At 35.5% G+C, this 23,106-nt stretch overlaps 1 protein-coding gene across 3 annotated transcripts in view; it reads left to right on the top strand.

The window, feature by feature from the left end:
• The window catches only part of CCDC7 (coiled-coil domain containing 7), a 408,075-nt gene that overhangs the window by 108,666 nt on the left and 276,303 nt on the right, over positions 1-23,106 (top strand). For 2 of the 3 annotated variants that reach the window (XM_031652407.1, XM_031652408.1), the window contains exons 16-18: positions 1,618-1,842; positions 7,582-7,616; positions 10,120-10,338. In XM_031652407.1, coding sequence (XP_031508267.1) covers positions 1,618-1,842; positions 7,582-7,616; positions 10,120-10,126 — 267 coding nt within the window. In that variant the 3' untranslated portion in view covers positions 10,127-10,338. Of the gene's footprint in view, positions 1-1,617; positions 1,843-7,581; positions 7,617-10,119; positions 10,339-18,694; positions 18,969-19,892; positions 19,966-23,106 lie in introns of those variants that run through there. The other variant, XM_031652409.1, reaches the window with a different exon arrangement.

The raw sequence follows: 23,106 nt of genomic DNA, 5'->3' as shown, positions 1-23,106 counted from the left end.
ATACTGCAGGCATTCCAATTAAACTCAGTTGAACCAAGATGTTAACTCTTACTACTCTTTTTAAAATTCTAGTTAAATAATACAATAAGAAATGAAAAAAACTATAAGCATTTCATAAATGAATAGACAAAAGTATATTTGTATATTATAAAATTGTTTTGCCTACCATCTTGGTAAAAATGTAAAGGACAGAAATATGTAGTATTTGTGGTTGTATACTGAAATGAGCAACTTTTCTCATACTTCTATTATCAAAAAAGTATGAATTGATATATTCATCATTTTTTTGATAATAGAAGTATGAAAGATATTTGTTATGTCTTTTCTGGGAGACAGAAAAGACATAACAAACTTGGAAATATGTAGCCTTTTCACTCAATAAAAGCTTTTAAAAGTTTGTCCTAAAGAAGAAAAAAGTATACAGAGAGTTTGCACAAGTATGTACAATGTCATATGTTGTCATAGCAAAAATTTTGAAATGATCTTAATGTCCATTGATAAGGAGTTTGCTAAGACAATTATGGTATATTATTAAACGTACTTCTGTTACCTATTCTGATTTAAATGTACATTCATTGTTATAGAAACATATCTATGACATTATTTAATGAAAAGAGCATAATATGTGAATATGTATAGTATGACCCAATTTAGATAAACATTTAAAAAATTTGGCTGGGCATGGTGGTTCATGCCTGTAATCCCAGCACTTTGGGGGGCCGAGGCCAGTGGATCACTTTGAGCCCAGAGTTGGCAATCAGACTGGGCAACGTGGTGAAACCCTGTCTCTACTAAAAATACACAGACTGACTGAGTGTGGTGGTGTGAGCCTGTAGTCTCAGCTACTTGGGAGGCTGAGGTAGGGGGATGACTTAAACCCAGGAGACTAGAGGTTGCAAAAAACCCTGCATATATATATTTAAACTTTTCTAAATATAGCTAGTGTATATATATATGTACACACACTATATATGTGTATATAGTGTGTATGTATGTGTGTGTATATATATATGTAGTGTGTATATATATATACACACACTAGCTATATTTAGAAAAGTTTAGAAAGGATATACCTCAAAATGTTAATAGTAATTTTTCTTTATGAGGTGAGATTATTTGTGAATTTTCTTTTTGTTTATATATTCTTTTATATAAGTAAGTTAATTGTATGACTAAATAAAAATTATAAAAAGTGACATTTTTGAGAAGAATTTTATTCCAGAATAAATAAGTTGTTTTCCACATTTTATTTCATTCTTTGATATTATAGGTGCTAATTATCCTTCTTATAGTCTATCAGTTTTTATAAAATATACCTTATATGAATTTTTATTTTGCTTGTATAATAATTAGAGCCTTAAAAATAACAGCCAGGAGAAACTCGTGGGTATAAAAATAGCCCTCAAAGGTGGAAGAGGTTTCTTCACAACTTCTGATTTTAACTGCGGAATTATTAAAGTATGAATTATACCAATAGCTTACCTTTGCTCACTTCAACTCAGTAAAAATGAGTTGAGAAATCATGTAGGCATAAATATATGTAGATTTCTGAATGTGGTAGTATTGGCAGGAAAATATCATAAAATGCTTAATAAACTGGTACTTTTTTAAAAACAGGAAGCTGAAAAAGCTAAGCATCAACTTAAATATTTCCTAAGTCAAGAGAGGAAGTTACTTAAAAGTGAGGGGAAAACTGAGACAACCATGCGAGTGGGTAATAGTCAAACAGAAGTTAAAGGTGAAGATTCAAAAACTATACCATTGGAGAAGGAAACAGGAAAATCACTGGTTTCAGAGTCAGGTGGACAGAAGACAAGTGATAAAATCCAAGAATATCCACAGGTGAGGAAATAACCAAAATGGAGACAGTAGTATATGTTGTGAGAAGTTTGTCTTTTGTATTATTATTTACTTCATTTGTATATGTTATTTAAAAAATCATGCTTCTGTTTTTGGGTTTGTTTTTACTTTTTCCCTTTACCTTCTGGATATGTCAACTCATTATTATCTTGAATACTAAACTATGACTTAAATATATACTGATTTTGAATGACCACATCAGCATCTGAGATTTGAGTCCTTTATTTTTACCTTCTCTTTTTGTGTAATTTTTATTGTGAACGACCTCAACTTCTTCCTGGAAAGATAAATAATAAAGACAGTTTCTCTGAGGGCAATAAAAATTATTAAAGTTGTTAGGTCATGTATATAAATGGAGTAAGGTACACTGAATTGAATATAAAATATTTAAAGAAATGTAGGATTGTCTGTCAGCTGCTTTAAGACAAAGAACAAAAGAAGCAGCACAACTTAAAATCTGCTAGTCATTTTATAGCTGCTATTATTATAAAATCTAGTCATTTTATATCTGCCATTATTATAAAATCTGCTAGTCATTTTGTATCTATGTATATGGGCTAGTCATTTACACAAGACCATAAGATAGCTATTAGCACCTCCATTTTGAGGATGAAACCAAAACTTTAAAAAATTAGCCATGCCGCATTACAGTGAGTAATATTGAGTTAGATTTCAAATTCAGGTCTTTCCAGCTCCAAAATCACATCTGAAGATATCTTCTTTGCTTGTCTACATGGCTGCATTTGAAACTTGCTTTGTTAAAAGTTTTATTGTTTTCTATTTCCCAGTATTTATCTCCTAATCCAAAACAAATGTTTTCATATATGACAGAAAAAGTTAGATTAAATAGTAAAATGAACCTTAGCAGAACAGTAGCTAAAACATCACATTGCTTTCACACATAAGTGATTCTAATTTTAGTGGGTTTATATATAGATCAATACACATCTGTCTTCTTGTGTATCTAGCTTAACACTCATTAATTAAACATCTATTATATGCTAGGTTCTTTGCACAGACGGTGTATATAATGTCATGTATTCAGATGGCTTGTTCTGGTAATAGTGAAATAGGAGATATCATTATTGGAGATTTTGATGTAATAGAAGTTTATACTCACTGTCCATGTTCTTATAGTAATTTAACTGTAATCTTCTTTCTCAATCACTGTATTAAAACTATTTTTGCCAAGGTTACAACAAATCTATTTGATGCTATTCTGAAGGATGCTTTATAGTTTTTTTCTTTCTTTCTTTTTATTTTTTGAGATGGAGTTTCTCTCTTGTTGCCCCGGCCGGAGTGCAGTGTTGTGATCTCAGCTCACTACAACCTCTGCCTCCCAGATTCAAGTGATTCTCCTGCCTCAGCCCCCCAAGTAGCTGATATTACAGGTGCCTGCCACCACGCCTGGCTAAATTTTTATATTTTTAGTAGAGATGGAGTTTCACCATGTTGGTCAGACTGGTCTCGAACTCCAGACCTTAGGTGATCCACCTGCCTCAACCTCCCAAAGTGCTGGGATTACAGGCATGAGTCACTACGCCCGGCCAGATGATTTATAGTTTAATCTCATTTGTCCTCTTAGCAGCATTTAACCATGTTTAATCATTTATTTTTAAATATTTTTGTATTATACTTTAAGTTCTGGGGTACATATATAGTCTATAGTTTGTTTGAGAAACAGCATAATTATTTGGTTTTCCTTATATATTTTTGGAACACCTCTTTGGTCTCCTCTTGCTTTGCTCATTCTTTAAATGTTAGTACTTCTCTGGGTTCTGTCCTAGAGTTTCTTTTTATTCCATATACTCTTTCTGAACATGCTCATATACCTTCATGGCTTCTAGGGCCATATAAATCTCTTATCTCTAACTTGAATAACACCTCATTTCCAGACCTATTATTCATAACATACTGAATTTTTCTATTTCAATGCGCTTCAAACATCTAGAATTCACCATGTCCCTAAATGAACCAATTGCATTCTTCTCAGACCTGCTTTATCTCTCAGTATTCAGTCTCCTGGCATCCTCATCCATCTAATTGCTGAAACTATAAAGTCCAGCATCACTGTTATTTCTTCTTTTCCTTCGTCTTGACCCAATTATTATCTATCAAATTCTGTCCAGTTTTGTCAATATTACTGACAGTTCTGTTAGTCAAGCTCCCACCAGGACTCTAATTGGTCTCTCTCTTTCCAGGCCAGTCTCCTTGTTGGTGGCTAGTCATCTTGCAAAAATTGATATTTGTTTGTTACCTTCTTGCCTAAAATCTTGAATGCTTTCTACTGCCCTTACTTTAAGAACAAAGTCCTAATTATGGTTTAAGGCTTTGTTAGATCTGGTCTTTTCCTGAGGCCCCAGCCTCATCTTTAATTATCCCCCCAGGCTATTGCACATACTTTCATATGCACATGTGTATCATATATTTTATGCTTTAGCTACACTGAACCTTCTTTAAGTTTATAGAACATATGGTGTTTTCTGTAACCTTAAGTATCTTGCCTGTTTTGTTCTCTGCTTGAAACACTGTTTCTCCCTTCTCCCTTTCCTAAAATGTATCTGGTTAAAAGATAAATGAGAAACAAAAAGTACTGTTTCAGTTATTTTTTGCAACATAACAAATTATGCCAAAATTTAGTGGTGTAGACAGCAAACATGTACTATCTCAGAATATTTGTAGGTCAGGAATCCTAATGTTCCTTAGGTGTGTCCTCTGGCTCAGGTTCCCTCTCACAAGGATGTAGCCAAGGCATTACCCTTGGCTGTATGTATTTTAAGGTCCAACTGGAGAAGGATGTACTCCCGAGCTCATTCATGTACTCACATGACTGTTGTTAGGCCTCAGGTTCTTGCTGGCTATTGATTTGAGACATCAGTACTTTGCTATAGGGGCCTCTCCATAATGTAGCTTACAACATGAAAACAAAGGCAGAGTGAGATATAGGGAGACATAGATGGAGAAAAATCGACATGGAGACAGAGACAGAGAGAGAATCTAATCTTGGAAGTGACATTCCATCACTTTTGTCATATCCTGTTCATTAAAAGTGGAAGTAGTCACTAGCGCCAGCTCACACACAAGAGAAAGGTATAACACTGGTGTGAACACCATGAGCAGGGATCACTGGTAGCCATTTTAGAGGCTACCTATCATGAGTATTAATAGATAAGTATGAGATTGTGAAAATTCCTGAATCAAATGCTAAATCAAGCAGTTTGGACTTCAATTTTTGGAAAAGAAAATTTCTGGGTAAAGGAATAACATGTAAGATACTGTTTGTAAAGAGGATAATTGCGCATCAGTGGGGTAGATGTATTCTTCCCTTTTATTGATCCCATAATTAATAAGGTTTTTGTGTATATTGTAACTATAAATTAATTTCATTTTTTTCTGCTGATAGAGCTCTCCTGGGTATCATAGTGCCCTTGGTTGGCTGTGGAGCTGTGATATTATGAGTATCAAGAGCAGGCTTTCGCATCTGAGGTGGGAAGGCCTCAATGCTCTTGGGTCTGAGCTTCACAGGGAAGCCACCTTATCAGCCTTTGCTATAGACACCTAAAATTTACAAGTAGAGGAAAAATATTTGGAACTCCTACTACTGGACACTATATTACACAAAAGCCCTGTGATATGTATGTCATAATGACAGGTTGGAAAAAGTAGTTCCTTTTTGTTTTTGCATCTGTTTTTGAGGTTGTTTATTAGAATAATAGTCTTTTTTAATTCAGAGGGAGGGGCAAGAACTATTATTGTTTCTGTCAGGAACTATACATAATTATCTATAAACTTTTAATTAATGGAGGATGATAATACTTTATAAGAATACTGTGGCCGGGTGCAGTGGCTCATGCCTGTAATCCCAGCACTTTGGGAGGTGGGCGAGAGTTGAGGTCAAGAGTTGGAGACCAGCCTGGCCAATATGGTGAAACCCTGTCTCTACTAAAAAAAAAAAAAAAAAAAAAAAGAAAAATTAGCCAGGCATGGTGGTGTGTGCCTATAATCCCAGCTGTTCTGGAGGCTAAGGCAGAAGAATCACTTGAACCCGGGAGGCAGAGGTTGCAGTGAGCCCAGATAGTGCCACTGTACTCCAGCCTGCATGACAGAATGAGACTCTGTCTCAAAAAAAAAAAAAAAGAATACTGTGAGGGTATAATGAGATAATGCTTATGAACTGCTTTTGTGTATCATGAAGTCCTATGTAACTGTTATTTTGCATCCCTGTTTAGCTCTGTAGGAGTTGTCTGCATAGGCTGTATGAAAATCATTGATGATTTATTAGTTAGTATATAGGATAACTATTGTGACTATTGTGACATATAGACACAAAATGTATGATGGCTCTAACACAATGGAAGCTTCTTTCCTGGTGTTAATAGTCCAAGGAAGTTCAAGGTCAGTGTTCGTGGTAGGGAGTTCTGCTCCACAGGGTTGTTAAGGTATCCTGGCATATGGAAGGTTTGCCATCTCACATGTGGCTTCCTGAGCCACACTGGGCATAGTTACCTAGCTATCAGAAAAGAATATGGAGGACAAACATGAGTAATTTTCATTGACCTGGCTGGAGGAGATGCACATCCGTTTTTCTCACATTCTATTTGCTACGTTTAACTACAGGGAGAATTAACAAATGTAGACTAACAATGTGTCTAAGAAGAAGAGAAAATTAGTTTGTTGACCATTTAGAAGTCTTTGCCACAGGGGAATAAGGATAAAACCAGTTAATCTCTGCATAAAAGAAACTGAATTAGATGAAAATCAGGTCCAGAATAAAGCCTACAATCAACATTTATACTATAGGAAAGTATGTATTATATTCACAAGAGGTAATTTATTAATAAAAATCACACTTTTAAGGCCACTGGCCTTTTTTTTTTTTTTTTTTTTTTTCCGAGACGGAGTCTCACTCTGTTGCCCAGACTGGAGTGCAATGGTGCGATCTTGGCTCATTGCAACCTCTGCCTCCTTGGTTCAGGTTCAGACAATTCTCCTCTCTCAGCCTCCCGAGTAGCTGGGATTACAGGAGCCTGCCACCACACCCAGCTAATTTTTGTATTTTTAGTGGAGACAGGGTTTCGCCATATTGGCCAGGCTAGTCTTGAACTCCTGACCTCAGGTGATCTGCCTGCCTTGGCCTCCCAAAGTGCTGGGATTACAGTTGTGAGCCACCTTGCCCGGCTGGCCTAACACTGTTGGTTACATAGTTCTGTAAACATATTTGAACAAGTATTCTCAGTATACTTATTTTAAAATTGATAAATTACAAAAATCACCTCCACAGTTTATTATGCATAATATTAGCATTATACATCCTTCAACAAGAATATTTAAAAGGATTAGATAATTATGTAATAGATAAGTTTGAAATAAATTTTGGGCTACTCTGCCTATGGAGCAGGCCTGCTCTGTCTATGGAGCAGCTGTTTTCTTGAACTCCGTTGCTCTAATAAACATGCTTTTCTTTCATTCAAAAAAAATTTTTTTGTTTACTAAAAGTATAAAACCTTATTTGCTCTTAATTTAGAAATACAAGTGTAATTTTAGGGCCTACTCTCCTTCTATAGTGTCTCTTCCAATGCTAAAATATGATAATTTCTTTGCTTTTTTGATACCTTAATCTTACAAAATTGTCATATTAAATGACATTTTTCTAAATGACTGAATGTAAGCATTGTATATGCATACTTGATATTTTTAAATCTAGTATTATCTTTATCACAGATCACTGCCCAAAGCGGAAGACTGATTGAAAAAAGGTAAAACACTTTTTAAAAATTTGTTCTGTCATTTTCTAATCTTTATCAGTTTGCATACCTAAGTAATGAAAATAATCATATTAAATTTTGTCACAAAACTCTTTGAAACTAATTTTAAGTAGAAAATGTTAGAAACTTTAGATTTCAAAGTTTGAGGAGTTGATGCAGTCAAAAGTAAAAATTAAATGAAAAATTTAAATTAAGGACCAGGTCTATGTACAAACACACTTTTTTTTCTGACAACAACAATTAAAATTTCCAGATAGTGAGGAACTAACCCTTATTTTCAACTTAGTTATCATCAAGATGCATGAGCTAGATACATAAACAACTTACTGAAAAATCATTTTTACCTTCTATTTTAACTCAGTTACTATACGCACACATATATATGTACATGCATTCACATATATAATTGAGTTGATTGATTCATCCAATTGAATCTTATAGTTTTCACTAGTGAGTCTCTTTGATTATTATATTATGATTGATTCACAGACTTTCTTGATTCACATTACCATGGAGTAAAGAGGAATTACCTACAAGTATGCATTTATGTACTTCATTGCCATTTTAAATATTTATGGATTATAGACCCAGGTGAATTAGCAAGAATTAGGTAATAAGTGTAATGATTAATGGCCAGAAGTTTTGAAAATGTTCATTTTAAATGTTTGTAGTGAATGTTTATATTTAAAAGTATATATTTTAAATACTAACTAGATATATACTAAAAACTACATGTTTTAAATACAATGTGCAAGAGAAAATTAGACATTGGTCCACTTGTTGCTTTGCAAACTTATTATGGTTGGTTTCTTATTGTTGATTTCTTTATATTTTAAATATGTATGGTCAGCATTTGAGAATGTATAAGGAAAAGTATTAATAATTATCTGCAACAGTAATGGGAACTTATGTATCATGCAGAAATAGGAAGAAATAAAGCAAAAGCATGGTGCTTTTTTTTTTTTAGATGGAGTCTGGCTCTTATTGCCCAGGCTGGAGGGCAGTGGCATGATCTCAGCTCACTGCAACCTCCGCCTCCCGGGTTCAAGTGATTCTCCTGCCTCAGCCTCCCCAGTAGCTGGGATTACAGGTGCCCGCCACCGTGCCCGGCTAACTTTTATATTTTTAGTAGAGACGGGGTTTTGCCATGTTGGCCAGGCTGGTCTCAAATTCCTGTCCTCAGGTGATCCACTCACCTCGGATTCCCAAAGTGTTGGGATTACAGGCGTGAGCCACTGTGCGCGGCTGGTGCTCTTATATTCATACTCAGATTATGGTAGAGCATGAAATATTACTATAGTTTTCCATGCAATCATGGTGACCTATAGCCTTTGAAAATCCTGCAGAGCCAGTAGTTTATCACCCTGAAGAACATGAGGTGGTAACTTTTGATATAAGTTGTTTTAATATTGAACATTTAGTTGCTGCTGATAAATGTGATAGGCTCTTTGTACATTGGTAACTCCCAGAAAATACAAACATTGGCTTACAAAAAGCATTTTAAAGAGAGTTTCTAGTCTCTATGAAGACATGGTAAGGCAGTCCCAGTTACTTTCCATGGGTGTTCGGAAAAATCTTAAAGAGGCATTATGATAATATTACCTAGTGAGTTACTACCCCTGCCAGCCCTCATTCTACTTTTCTGATAAGTCACATTTTAGAATTTTAATGGGAAGTGATAGAATGGAAGAAGGGTTCAATGGAGAACAACAGAATGAGGATGATAGGACATCAAGATTAAAAAAAATCATAGAATGAATATATCAAATAATCCCTCTTAAATGCCTTTTTTCCCCTAGAAATGTTGATTGATGTAATAACTTCAGGAGGAAGATGATTGTAATTCATTTCAATTCAGTTTAGCTCAAATGAGGAAACACTGACTGAGCATCCATGCTGTGCAAGGCACTGTACTGGGTATTATGGGATATAAAGGGCTTTAAATATATGGTCCTTGCCCTCAATGCATTAACAGTCTAGTAGGGTCGACTAGACATGTACAAAAATAAGTGGAGTATAATGCAGACGTTGCATTCTATAAAACATTACCAAGAAGCTACATCAAAGAAGAGGAAAAGTTGTTTCTGACTGGATTAAGAATTACATACCATTTAATTTAAGAAGGATGGTTGGGTTGGATTTTAACAGGGAAATGTGAGGAAAGGGTGTGCCGAGTGGACAGAACTTTGCTTTGAGGCAAAGACGAGGATGTTTAGAATCTATACAGTGCGCTCAGGAAAAGGCCAAAAATTCATTTTGTTTGGATCCTAGACTAAGGACAATAATGGGAAATATGAGATGAAATAGGTTGTTTCAGCTTGATAGGTTTTATAGAATTGCCCTCAATAGATTTAGGTTAATTATTATATATTATATAATAATATAATATAATACATTACATATTATATTATATTGCTAAATATTATAAAAATTCAAACTATTAAGCACATGGCACAATATTATTCATCAACCTTCATTTTGGGTTACTTCTTAGATCCTAATAGAGTTTCTGAAATACTTTGGAAAAGTCTCCCAAACCTTCAGAGAGTGGATGGGAGCGAAGTAAGGAGACCCCACCTGAGCAGATACATGGTATTGCTTACAATAAAGTACAATTTTGCTCTTTACAACATTTATCAGCTTATTTTGGCTTAGGGAATGGAGTTAGTGGTAAATAATCAAACAATAGATTTTAATGATTTATTGTTTCGCATCATGTGTGTTGTTAGCTTTTCTTAAATGTTTTGCGGCATTGAAATTCACACTTTTTAGAAATGAAAATGTAAACTAATTCATGGTGTTTTATTTTTAACAGTTACACAGTCAACCTATTTCTTTCTAAACACTTTCATTAGGACTTTCACTATTACTTGGGTTTTCTATAAAGCACAAAAACATACAAGAGAAGAGTGGTGGAACATGTCCATTTTTTTTCTCCATAGATTAGATGATTAGCTGTTGAATTTACTCATTCATTTATTCACCCAACTCATTCAACGGATACTTTTGTCACCTTCATATGTCCAGTTCTTTTTGGGGTATTGTGTTTCACTGAAAAATCAGACAGATAAGATGCCTTTTCTTGTGGTACTTACATTATAACAGGAGAGACAAAACATAAACAAGTAAAAATAAATGAACAAGATGATTTTGGAGACTAATACATGAAGGTAATGAAACTACATATCTGACAGTCACAGGGAAGGATAATTTAGATTGGGTGGTCAAGGAAGGTGTTAACAATGAAGAAAAGGCATTATCTAATTGTGAAATAAAAGCTGTTAAAATGTTTTGTTTCTTTTCAATTTTTATCAAAATAAATTTCTACAAATGAAAATTTATGTTATAACTAAAAGAGCTAGACTAAAGGAGCTTTTAGTATCCTCAGTTAACTGGGATAACAGTTAAGGGGCATATGACTAGTGACCCAAATAGTAGTCATAAGGTAGATTTTATAGAGGAAACATTGCAATCCAGGAAGCAATAGAGGATAAAATATCCCCTGAGTTGTCGTGATTCCATACAGAAATAGACTTAGATTAAGCAAAGCTGAATTCACCATAAAAGATGCTGCTGAGAGGAACCCCCTTCTCACGTATCACTTTACAAAATTATAGGGGAATTGGGAGGGCATAGAGAGCATCTAATTAACTGTGTATCACTGAGAGCTTCCTGGTTGGGGCAATGGCCTTGTTGGAAAAAGGGAGAAGGGAGTAGGTACTTTATATACCAATGTAGCTGGTATCAGTGAGTCAAACAGTCCTGCTGAGCCAGCTCTGTGAAACCACAAAAAGAGGGAAGAAAGAGAATCACCAGGACCATCCATGAATAAAGATTTATCTCACTGCTGTCCACCCTTTGATCTTGGAGACTCATTATTATAGATCTCTGCATTAGCTCTGGCTGACACTTGGACCTGAGCATACCGATTTCCTTAGTATTGTCTGGGAGAAGAATATTAGTAAGGTCACCAGCTGGGTTAGATGAGGATGTAGAACTAACATCCTAATAACTTCACATTATGAACTCTTTTTCCCGGCTAAGCACAGATACCTTTGTTTTGGAATGTCTGTTCCATATCTGCCATAGGAAAGAGAAAGTCATTCATCACCTCCCTTGAACATCTGCCTCCAACCATTTCCCAGGGTCAGATATGTTCACATCTGACAAACAGATCTGTTTTTCTCCATGGAGATGAGCCATATTGTCCTTTGTCTGGAGTGATAGTTCAGTGGGGACCTCAAAGTTACCATTTTGCCATCATAGGTCACCTGCAGGGTAGAAGAGGATGTCTGCAGCACCATCTGATGCTTTTAAATGAGCAATATATTGTGTGTTCTCTTGCAACTGAGGTCAAAGCAAAGGGCGTTAAAAAAAAAAAGAAAAGAAAAGAAAAGAAAAGGAGTATGCTATTCCTCTTGAAATGATATTTTTATCTACTCTTTAACTTCTAGGTACTTTGGAGTTTAACCATGGCAAGAGGGGCCCTTGCTTGGTATGGTAGCCTGTAACTTGTAAACAATTAGGGAAAAGTGGACTGACAAGCCTTGTGGAGGTTGTTTTCAAAGAGGCTGCCTTAAATTGCAAGTAGAATAAGCTTGATGGAGAACAGTGGCCTGTATGTCTTTTTTTTTTTTTCTTTTGATATAGGGTCTCACTTTGTCTCCTAGGCTGGAGTGCAGTGGCACCATCATGGCTTAGTATGTCGTCAACCTCCCACGCTGAAGCCATCCTCCCACCGTAGCCGTCTGATTGGTGGGGACCACAGGCATGCACCACCACACCCAGCTAATTGTTTTATTTTTTATAGAGACACAGTCTCCCTATGTTGCCCAGGCTGGTCTAGAACTCCTGGACTCAAGGGCTTTTCGCACCTCAGCTTCCTGAAGACTTCTATGTCTTTTGAATAAATTCCTTATTGTCCATTGTGTTCCTTCATGGTGGGATGGATTTGAACAGGGACCCAAGACTATACTAGAGATGATGGTCACACATTCTTAACTGGCTTTTTCATGTCAAATGTTTTCCTTTAGATTCAGTTCCTTCTCATGGACATATACACATAGAATATAAGAATTGAGCTTGTGACTAAGTTGTTGTAACTATTTCCTTGGGCAAAGTTTACCTCAGAAAAGCAAGTGTAAAGAGTTCTGTTGGCCAGGCGTTGTGGCTCACACCTGTAATCCCAGCACTTTGGGAGGCTGAGGCAGGCGGATCACAAGGTCAGGAGTTCAAGACCAGACTGGCCAATTTGGTGAAACCCCATCTCTCCTAAAAATACAAAAATTAGCTGGGCATGGTGTCGCATGCCTGTAGTCCTAGCTACTTAGGAGGCTGAGGCAGAGGAATCACTTGAACCCGGGAGGTGGAGGTTGCAGTGAGCCGAGATCATGCCACTGGGTGACAGAGCGAGACTCCATTATATATATATAAAAGAGTTCTGTCCTAGGGGACTCAACAGCCTGACAGTGTAACTAGGCTCATTACTGATGGCTCATTAGTCTTTATAAGGGTGCAATTCAGTCAGTCTGAGGAGATTGTGCTCTATGGCCATGAAGAATGCCTGAAGTTTACCCAGTTTTGAAAAATGTCCAATACCATGGGATCTCAACAACTCACCATCATTATGGTGAAGGAATGTGTCACTCCACTGAGATTTTATGACCTTTGAGAGAGGCTTTTCCATTAGTTAATCATGCTTTCTTGTCAGGTGGCAAATCTTTCAGGCAAGTGCCTTACCGAGTCAATGGTTTGTTTAAAACAGCAGAGAGATCTCTGTGCCTGTGAGTGTAAGGCCATATTTTATGAATTTGTCTAAGGTCTAATTGATTGGATATGCAGTATCCCCCTTTTAGTAGAATTTTCCTGGGCATGTACCACTTTATCAGATTTTGGATTAGAGAGGGCCCATAATGGGATACGAATGTCAGGTTGAAGAGTGAGAAAAGTCTGTCCCATTAGGGCTCAGTAGTAGACTAGCAGTCACTGACACGTGCCACTCAGCAGGAGAAGGAAATAATTTCGTCCAAAGATGTAGGAGACATCTTTGGCAAAAAAAAAAAAAAACAACCAGTATTTTTGCCAAAAGCTTCCTTCAGAAAATGGTTTCTTACAGGTATGTGTAATTCCATGAGTTTGAAAGATATGGCAAAATCTAAAGTTAGAGCTTGTTTTTATGATGCCTAGACCTCTTTCAAGGCATGTTAATATATGAGCTTCTATTTAAAATTAGTTGCATTGATATAGTGCTTTGAAGAATCACCAGGTGTAGAATGTGATGTCACCACTACCTAACAAGGAAAATCCTTTGTGGTTGGTTGGGACTGGAGGCCCTGTAAATTTTCCTTTAAAGCAGCAGTTTCCAGCCTTTTTGGAACCAGGGACCAGTTTCGTGGAAGACTCCATGGACCAGGATGGAGGGGGTGGTTTCAGGAGGATTCAAGCACATTAAGTTTATTGTACACTTTATTATTATTATTATTTCTTTATAATATATAATGAAATAATTGGCTCACCTTAATGTAGAATCAGTGGGAGCCCTGAGCTCGTTTTCCTGCAACTAGACGGTCCCATCTGGGGGTGATGGGAGACAGTGACAGATCATCAGATATTGGATTCTCGTAAGGAGCACGCAACCTAGATCCCTCGCATGTGAAGTTAACAATAGGATTTGTGCTCCTATGAGAATCTAATGAGGCTGCTGATCTGACAGGAGGCGGAGCTCAGGTGGTAATGCTAGTGATGGGAGAGTGGCTGTAAATACAGAGGAAGCTTTGCTTGCTCACTCGACACTCACCTCCTGCTGTGTTGCCCAGTTCCTAACAGGCCATGGACTGGTATCATTCGTGGTCCGGGGGTTGGGGATGCCTGCTTTAAGTGATATAGAATGTATTTTTTTGATGCTGTCCAGATGATGACTGCCTTCTCCAAATTTATCTGAATAACAGGGCCCTGGATCATTTAAAGTTATCTTTAATCAGGTGTGCCTAGACACACCTTTAATCAGGTGTGCCTAGACAACATCTTCGGTGTTGATCACAGTCATCAGTGTGATATAATATCTGGAGATTGCTAGCAATGCACATTTTACTAGGTTTTGTCCCACATTGAAAGTGTATAATAGGAATTAAAACATTCTCAAGAAGGATTATTAAAGGTATATTTACTAATCTTGGCATATCTTGCCAAATCCTCAGCTACATACGTGTGTCAGTAGTGGCAGCAATTTATTCTATATCTTGTGTAACGACAGAGTCTGGAGTAAGTGGAACTGTTTCTTTCCTTAAGTTTCAGTAGTCCACTATGGAGTGTCTAGTGTTTTTTTCTTTTCTTAACCTGACTAGCATTGCATAGAATCACTGCATCCATTACATTTTGTTTGAAAAATACTTTATTTTTATGCTTCCTATATGAAATATTATGGAATGATCTTGCCAGTTCAGACAGGTTTTCACCATGTGCTTGGCCAGTCATTATGGAGGTTATCAATAGATAATTATCCAACTAATATGGTTGTGTACGTGTTCTCGGTTTAATAATTCAGAATGTCCTTATCAGTTATATAATCTGAGAAAGAAACAACAATCAGTATTAATATAGAGTACAAAATAGTAGCCTTGTGTGTTAGGGTTCCCCAGGACTACTCCCCTCACTAGGAGAGCTCACAGCACTCATCATATAGTCATTATGATGACCATGATTTATTACATAAAAAGGATGCAAAGCAAAATGAGCAAAGGGAAAATGTGCATGGTAAAAATACAAAAGAAACATCCTACTTAATCTGAGATTATGGTGTCCCATAATTCCATAGCTACCTGATCTCTATAGCCATTCTCACTGAGAACAAGCAATTTGTTCTTTCTTGAGTTTTTATGACTATATAAGATATGGACGCTGAGATATTGGCCATTTCAACTTAGTAGTTTGTCTGGTATAAGGCTTCCAATGGGGTTATTTCCCACTTCAGTGGTAGCCCAAACTCTCTGTTTTCAAAAGCTGTAACGTACACATGAGTCACATACCACTAGCTACACATAACAGGGTTTATTGAGAAAAACTTATGAGCAGAATAGCAAGCAGAGCACATTGCAATATTGAGATCTCTGCCAAGCTACCAAGTAGGGAAGGGAGATATTAACCGAGGCCATTCAGAAACATGTTTGTCATTCTCATTAACTGATAATGTGTTTTTTTTTCTGTTATGAGAATAATTTTTCGTTTATCCTATATAATTTCCCCATAGTTTGAGTTCCATTTCTGATTATTTCAGTAATAGCATTGCTAGTGTAGCTAGATGTAGCTAGGCAACTTGTCAGTATAAGAATTATTTACACATTTACAAACTATTTCTAAGCAGTCCATCAAACTAATTTTCTTTAAGTTTATAATTTCAAGTATTTTAACCTTTTATTTTTTCCAGGCTCTTAGTCATCTTGGACTTTTACTGAACCTTTAAAAATTTTAGACTCTCTTTTCAGTTGAGGAGCCTAAAACTATTCACTATGAATATTTTGATCAACAGTAATTGTAATTTTTAAAAACTGTCAAAATATTTATAACTTTTGACTTTTGTAACACCTATATTGAAATTTTTCTATAAAATTGATTTTTAGAATCATGTTAGTTTGTACTGTATTACACACTTTAAGTCCTAGATGTTTTTGTTTGTCTTGTATATAGGAATGCATTCCACATCTTGTATTATTGCAGATAAGAATATCAATAATATTTTATTAGTATTTTATTGATAATTTGTCTCTTATTTGCATTGATAATTAAAAATTCAGTGTAACATCAATACTTGTGAGAGAGTTTTTTCCCTAAGGGGAGGGGTATGGGTTGGGGGTTGTGCTGACATTTTAGAAAATGGATGGAGTTAAGGAAAGTTCCTGAAAAAGAAGGTATTGAAAAGAAAAAAAAAAAGAGGGCAGTTTGGGCAGTTATCATTCAATGACATTTTCCATTTTGCCTGATTTAAGAATTATGAAATGTCCATGATTATATGCATAATAGATAGTGCCCCTGTACATCTATTTGACGTAAGAAAAGGATGCAATGCTCAGATCTTCAGAGTTAACAAATGCTTTTGCAAGCAGGAGGAGATACACTCTTTATACCACTTCAGTCATGTTGAAGACTGTCATGTAGAGTGCTATGAATATGCTTATATAAAAGCTGCTAAAATACATGCTCATAATTAGACCATTATATGGTAGTATTTAGACATGGAGTGATTATTATAGAGTCTTAATCTAAATCAGACAGTGAATGACACAAATTTAGTAAGATTTATAAACCATATTTTGGTTGTTTATGGCAATTCACCAAATAATTGGGAGGGTGCAAATCACTTGCTTTATTATTATTTTCTTTGTGTCAATAGGCTGCCTTCTATAGTCATCATTGCTGTTGTCCTCCTCCTCCTCCTTCAACTCCTCCTCTTCCTTCTCCTCATTCTCCTCTTTCTCTTCCTCCTCCCTTCTCCTTCTCCTTCACCATCTAATCAGTAGGGCTTTGAAAGTATTTCCACGTCTCTTTGACTGACACAAGCTTGTATACAGCATTGCTTGCACACCTTCCTAGTATTTTTCATTCCTGACTCCTCAGCGGAAGTATCATGCTTGTTATGCTGTGGTTCCTTATGGTTGCAAGAGACGATAGAAGTGGGGCATGCCTGAATGTGGGAATATGGTTATAAATGAACAGTATATTAGCATTTAAGGCATTGTTCTTTGTATTGCCACATATTTTCTCTATTGTTATAAGAAAATTGCCTGTGTAGAATCAAGTGATTAATGATGTTCCATAATAACCATTTCAGAATCTTTAAAAAATTTGCTTTCTATTTTTAGCTATGTGATAATATTAGTGTCGGGGTGGTGGTTTGTGAATAACTGTAACAGATAGTCTCCAGATGAGTGTTAGACTTTATTTTAGAACTAGTCATCTTAAATTCAGATACCTAATAGAACTAATAAATCAGGTTTGAGAATGAGATACTATCCTTAATTTGGGATAGGAAGCCCCTATTGTCTTTACTTTTAATACTGCAGTTTGTTTTATAATGCCACTACAAAAGTCTGTCATAAGTTCTATGTTTTTTAAAACTGTCCATACCATATATCTATATCTATATATCTATATCTATATATCTATATCTATATCTATATCTACCTTTTTTTTTCAGAGCTGTCCTCTCCACCCCACTCCCCTTTTTTATAACCTAAACTTTGGAGTTTGAAATTCATTCTAAACTAACAAACGTAGGATAGGTGGCAGTAGGTACACTGAAAAATTTTGCTTCTGTGAGACCAAAATTCAAATTATTTTAAACGCTTTGCAACAAACCTTAGGCAAATTATGTCAACTGGGGTAATAGCTGTTAAAAACAAAATGCATCAAATTCTGTTGCATTTCATAGGACTAAGAAAGCTTTGTTACATTTTTATATAGTTTGATCACTTAAATTATCATCTAAACTAGAATATTGCGACAACAAGCAAAAACTGGGATTGTGCATGCAAACCGTGACACCTGGTTACCCTAGTTCTGGAACCTGGAAATCTGATCCTTTGGCAACTGGTGGAGAATAAATACCCCTTACCTTAAAGAAAACTAACTCAGAGCTTGGGAAATTGACTTTGGTGAAAGATGGTGATCTTTTAATGTCAAAGTGACTGTGGAGAGATTTTAATTTTCATTCTGAAATAAAATTGTGGAAAAATAATTTTGGAATAAATGTGACTAAAAGGTAAATCTCCAAACCATCCTGTGTTCTACTTTGGCTGAGTAAATTTTTCTTGTTCTGTGGCTTGTGACCTTGAATAATGATTATATTGGAGTATTTTAAATGATTTCCTTAGTATTATGTATCCCTTTAAATCACAGGACATATGTTACTGTCTTCAACTTGTTACCTAGCATCAATTTCATATTGGAATTATCATAAATTAATGAGTAATTATAATTATTTATTGAATATCCTTATGTGTTATTAAAATGATTCTTCAGTTGCAAATAAAATGGTCTTCACATAATCTAATACCAGATGTTTTATAATTCTAAAGCTCAGAGAAGAAACGATCTAGCCCTGCTATTTCAGATCTTTCACAGATCCTTAAGTCTCAAGATGAATCAGCATTTTTAGAGAGTTCAAATGAAGTTTCAGTTGCTGAAAACCAATCCAATAAATCTCCATCAGAGACCCATGATAAATCACTTACAACAGTATCATCCAGCAAAGAAGTTCAAGATTCACTGTCTGTTGGAACATTGGCTCAAAAAAATGAAACAGTGATGTCACCATTCATTTTACCTCCTGTTCTTACAGAAAGTAAAAAGGTATGATATATATAGAAATTTGAAAGCTGTTTATTTCATATTGCTCCTTCAATATCCCAAATAAATACTAACCTATTTAAATAGGTTGAAAATTCAATATTTTCTTATTTCAAGAGAATTAAAAGTTTGCCTTTTAACACAACCTGCTTTATATTTAGAATGCTGAAAGTAATATTTGGGAATCTAAGTAATATTCTTAACTTATACAAATTGTTTGATATTGACTAAAAGTTGTGGGTTATATTTTAGTTTTAATGGTAACATAAAAGGTATGTCATTCTGAGATAAGGGAAATTTTCATAGTTTTCAGCTTCATCTACAAAAAAATATTTTTATACAATAAAATGATTGTAAAAGCAACTCATTTTGAAATAATTTTATATAGGTCTCTAAACAAGATCTAAAAAATTTTTAGAATTGCTTTTGTTAAAAAGCATTTAAGTAGGAAATTCTCATGGCAAAAATGCTAGGAAAAAGAGAAAAGATAAAAAGGCTGTACATATCTGACATGTATCCACAATATATTTTAATCATACATTTTATTAAAGTATTCCTATAATAATAATTTTGTAAGTCATTTGAGTTCTTCTAAAGATTAAAACAGACTAAAATATAAATCTAAACAAGAATCTTAATAATTATTAACACTATTTTCTTAGAACTATTTGCGAAGGAAAAAATCACAATATTGCTCGGGCACCCTCCTTACTATTCAGTGTTCCCAATTGCCTCTCAGGTCCATTAATTGTTCTGACTTTTAAATTTGATACATTCAGGAAATAATAAAAAATAAAATGTTTCTGCAATGACATTGTAGATGAGAGCAAAAAGCTAGCTCTTTTTCTCAAAGCAGATAATTAAATACCAGTTTTGATATATATATGTATATAATTTCTAATTACTTATTACAACTTTGTTATTAAGGCTGACGTTTCAGAAGAACAATTACAAAAGAAGACTGAAGAACAAACTTACCAAGCACCAGAAAAATCTCAAGGTAAAAAGATTCTGTTTTGGAAGATGAAAATGTGAATAATTATGTGTTCCCATGATATAAATAAATGAGGGGAGAACATTATTAAATATACAAACAACTTGTTAGGGAGTCACTGGATAGCATACAAATATAACAACAATTATATAAAAATTAACTTGGTGGGCCGGGCACGGTGGCTCACGCCTGTAGTCCCAGCACTTTGGGAGGCCGAGGCGGGTGGATCACGAGGTCAGGAGTTCGAGCCCAGCCTGACTAACATAATGAAACCCTATCTCTATTAAAAATACAAAAATTAGCCTGGCATGGTGGTGCGTGCTTGTAATCCCAGCTACTCAGGAGGTGGAGGCAGGAGAATCGCTTGAACCTGGGAGGTGGAGGTTGCAGTGAGCCGAGATCACACCACTGCACTCCAGCCTGGGTAACAGAGTGACACTTCATCTCAAAAAAAAAAAAAAAAAAAAAGTATTGGTGAGTTATCATTATATTACTTAGAGAATCGATTTTAACTAAGATCTGTGTAAAGGGGAAGTGGTAGCTTTATCTCAAGCAAATAATAGTAGGTGGCATTATGAATTCTTAATATGACACCCAAAATTAATCTGAGCATAACAGGAAAAAAGATGATTTCTGTATACATAATATTTTTGCTAGGTTATTTAGGTGTTTGATATATTATACGGTTAAAAGCAAAGATAATTTTTTTCTTCCTTTCCAACATATGTAATGTTAGTATTCAATCCATATTTTATTGCATTGACCTAAACTTAAATTTTTTTAAATTATTATACCTTAAGTTCTGGGATACATGTGCAGAACGTGCAGGTTTGTTACATAGGTACACATGTACCGTGGTGGTTTGCTGCACCCATCAACCCGTCATCTACATTAGGTATTTCTCCTAATGCTATCCCTCCCCTAGCCCCCATCCCCGACAGGCCCCGGTGTGTGATGTTCCCCTCCCTGTGTCCATGTGTTCTCATTGTTCAACTCCCACTTATATGTGAGAACATGTGGTGTGTGGTTTTCTGTTCTTGTGTTAGTTTGCAGAGAATGATGGTTTCCAGCTTCATCCATGTCCCTGCAAAGGATATGAACTCATCCTTTTTAGGGCTGCATAATATTCCGTGGTGTATATGTACCATATTTTCTTTATCCAGTCTATCATTGATGGGCATTTGGGTTGGTTCCAAGCCTTTGTTATTGTGAACAGTGCCACAATAAACATACATGTGCATGTGTCTTTATAGTAAAATGATTTATAATCCTTTGTATATACCCACTAATGGAATTGCTGGGTCAAATGATATTTCTAGTTCTAGATCCTTGAGGAATCGCCACATTGTCTTCCACAATGGTTGAACTAATTTAGACTCCCACCAACAGTGTAAAAGCATTCCTATTTCTCCACATCCTCTCCAGCATCTGCTGCTTCCTGGCTTTTTAATGATCACCATTCTAATTGATGTGAGATGTTATCTCATTGTGGTTTTGATTTGCATTTCTCTAATGACCAGTGGTGATGAGCTTTTTTTCATATGTTTGTTGACTGCATAAATGTCTTCTTTTGAAAAGTGTCTGTTCATATGCTTCACCCACTTTTTGATGGGGTTGTTTGTTTTTTTCTTGTAAATTTGTTGAAGTTCTTTGTAGATTCTGGATATTAGCCCTTTGTCAGATGGATAGATTGCAAAATTGTTCTCCCATTCTGTAGGTTGCTGGTTCACTCTGATGATAGTTTCTTTTGCTGTGCAGAAGCTCTTTAGTTTAATTGGATCTTATTTGTCAATTTTGGCTTTTGTTGCCATTGCTTTTGGTGTTTTAGTCATATAGTCTTTGCCCATGCCTATGTCCTGAGTGACATTGCCTAGGTTTTCTTCTAGGGATTTTATGGTTTTAGGTCTTACGTTTAAGTCTTTAATCTATCTTGAGTTAATTTTTGTATAAGGTATAAGAAAGGGATCCAGTTTCAGTTTTCTGCATATGGCTAGCCACTTTCCCAACACCATTTATTAAATAGGGAATCCTTTCCCTGTTGCTTGTTTTTGTCAGGTTTGTCAAAGATCAGATGGTTGTAGATGTGTAGTGTTATTTCCAAGGCCTCTGTTCTGTTCCATTGGTCTATATTTCTGTTTTGGTACCAGTACCCCGCTGATTTGGCTACTGTAGCCTTGTAATATAGTTTGAAGTCAGGTAGTGTGATGCCTCTAGCTTTGTTCTTTTTGCTTTTACTTTTAAAACAAAATTAAATGGTCATGGTGTAGGATACAGGAGCAACACTCTTCTGTTGTGCTTTGAAGTGGGAATGCCTGTAACTGTTTGACCTGTGATGATCCATTATCTGAGCTAAATATTCATTATTATCTAAAGACGTTGTCTTTTATCCCAGCAGTCAAGTTGAACTGAATTAATCATGTTAAAATTTTCAAAATATGAAGTATACATAATATAAAATATATCATTTTAACCATTTTTAAGTATACAATTCAGTGGCATTAATTACATTCACAGTGTTGTGCAAACATCACTAACATCTATTTCCACAACTTTTCATCACCCCCAAAGGAAACTCATTAAGCAATAACTCTCATTCCCTGCATTTTCCTCCATTTTGGGTTGCTGTAACAGAATGCCACAGACTGGCTAATATAAAGAAAAATTTATTTTTTACAGTTCTGAAGGCTGGGGAGTCCAAGGTCAAGGGACCTGCCTCTGGCTACAGCCTTCTTGCTGCATCATCCCATGGCAGAAGGCAGAAGGGTGAGAGAGCATGAGAGAGCAACAGAGAGAGGAAGGGGGACAAACTCAGGACCCTACTTAGTGATAACTAACCCCCTCCTACAATAATGGTATTAAGCTATTCGTGAGGATTAAGCCCTCATGACCTAATTATGTCTTAAAGAGCCTAACCCTCAACATTGTTGCAGCAGGGATTAAGTTTCTAGTATATGAACTTTAGGAGACATGTTTAAATCAAAGCACACACTGATTTGTATTCTGTAACTGCTGAATTTATATGTTAACTCTTATGTTTTTGTGTGGAACCTTTGAAATTATATATATATGAATCATCTGTGAATAAAGATAGTTTTACTTCTTCTTTTCCAATTTGTATGCCCTTTGTTTCTTTTTATTTTCTAATTT

Source organism: Papio anubis, chromosome 11 (assembly GCF_008728515.1).
Source record: "Papio anubis isolate 15944 chromosome 11, Panubis1.0, whole genome shotgun sequence".
In the NCBI taxonomy this organism is placed as follows: Eukaryota; Metazoa; Chordata; class Mammalia; order Primates; family Cercopithecidae; genus Papio; species Papio anubis.
Note: the sequence above shows the minus strand (reverse complement) of the source record. Positions and strands in the feature narration are given on the sequence as shown.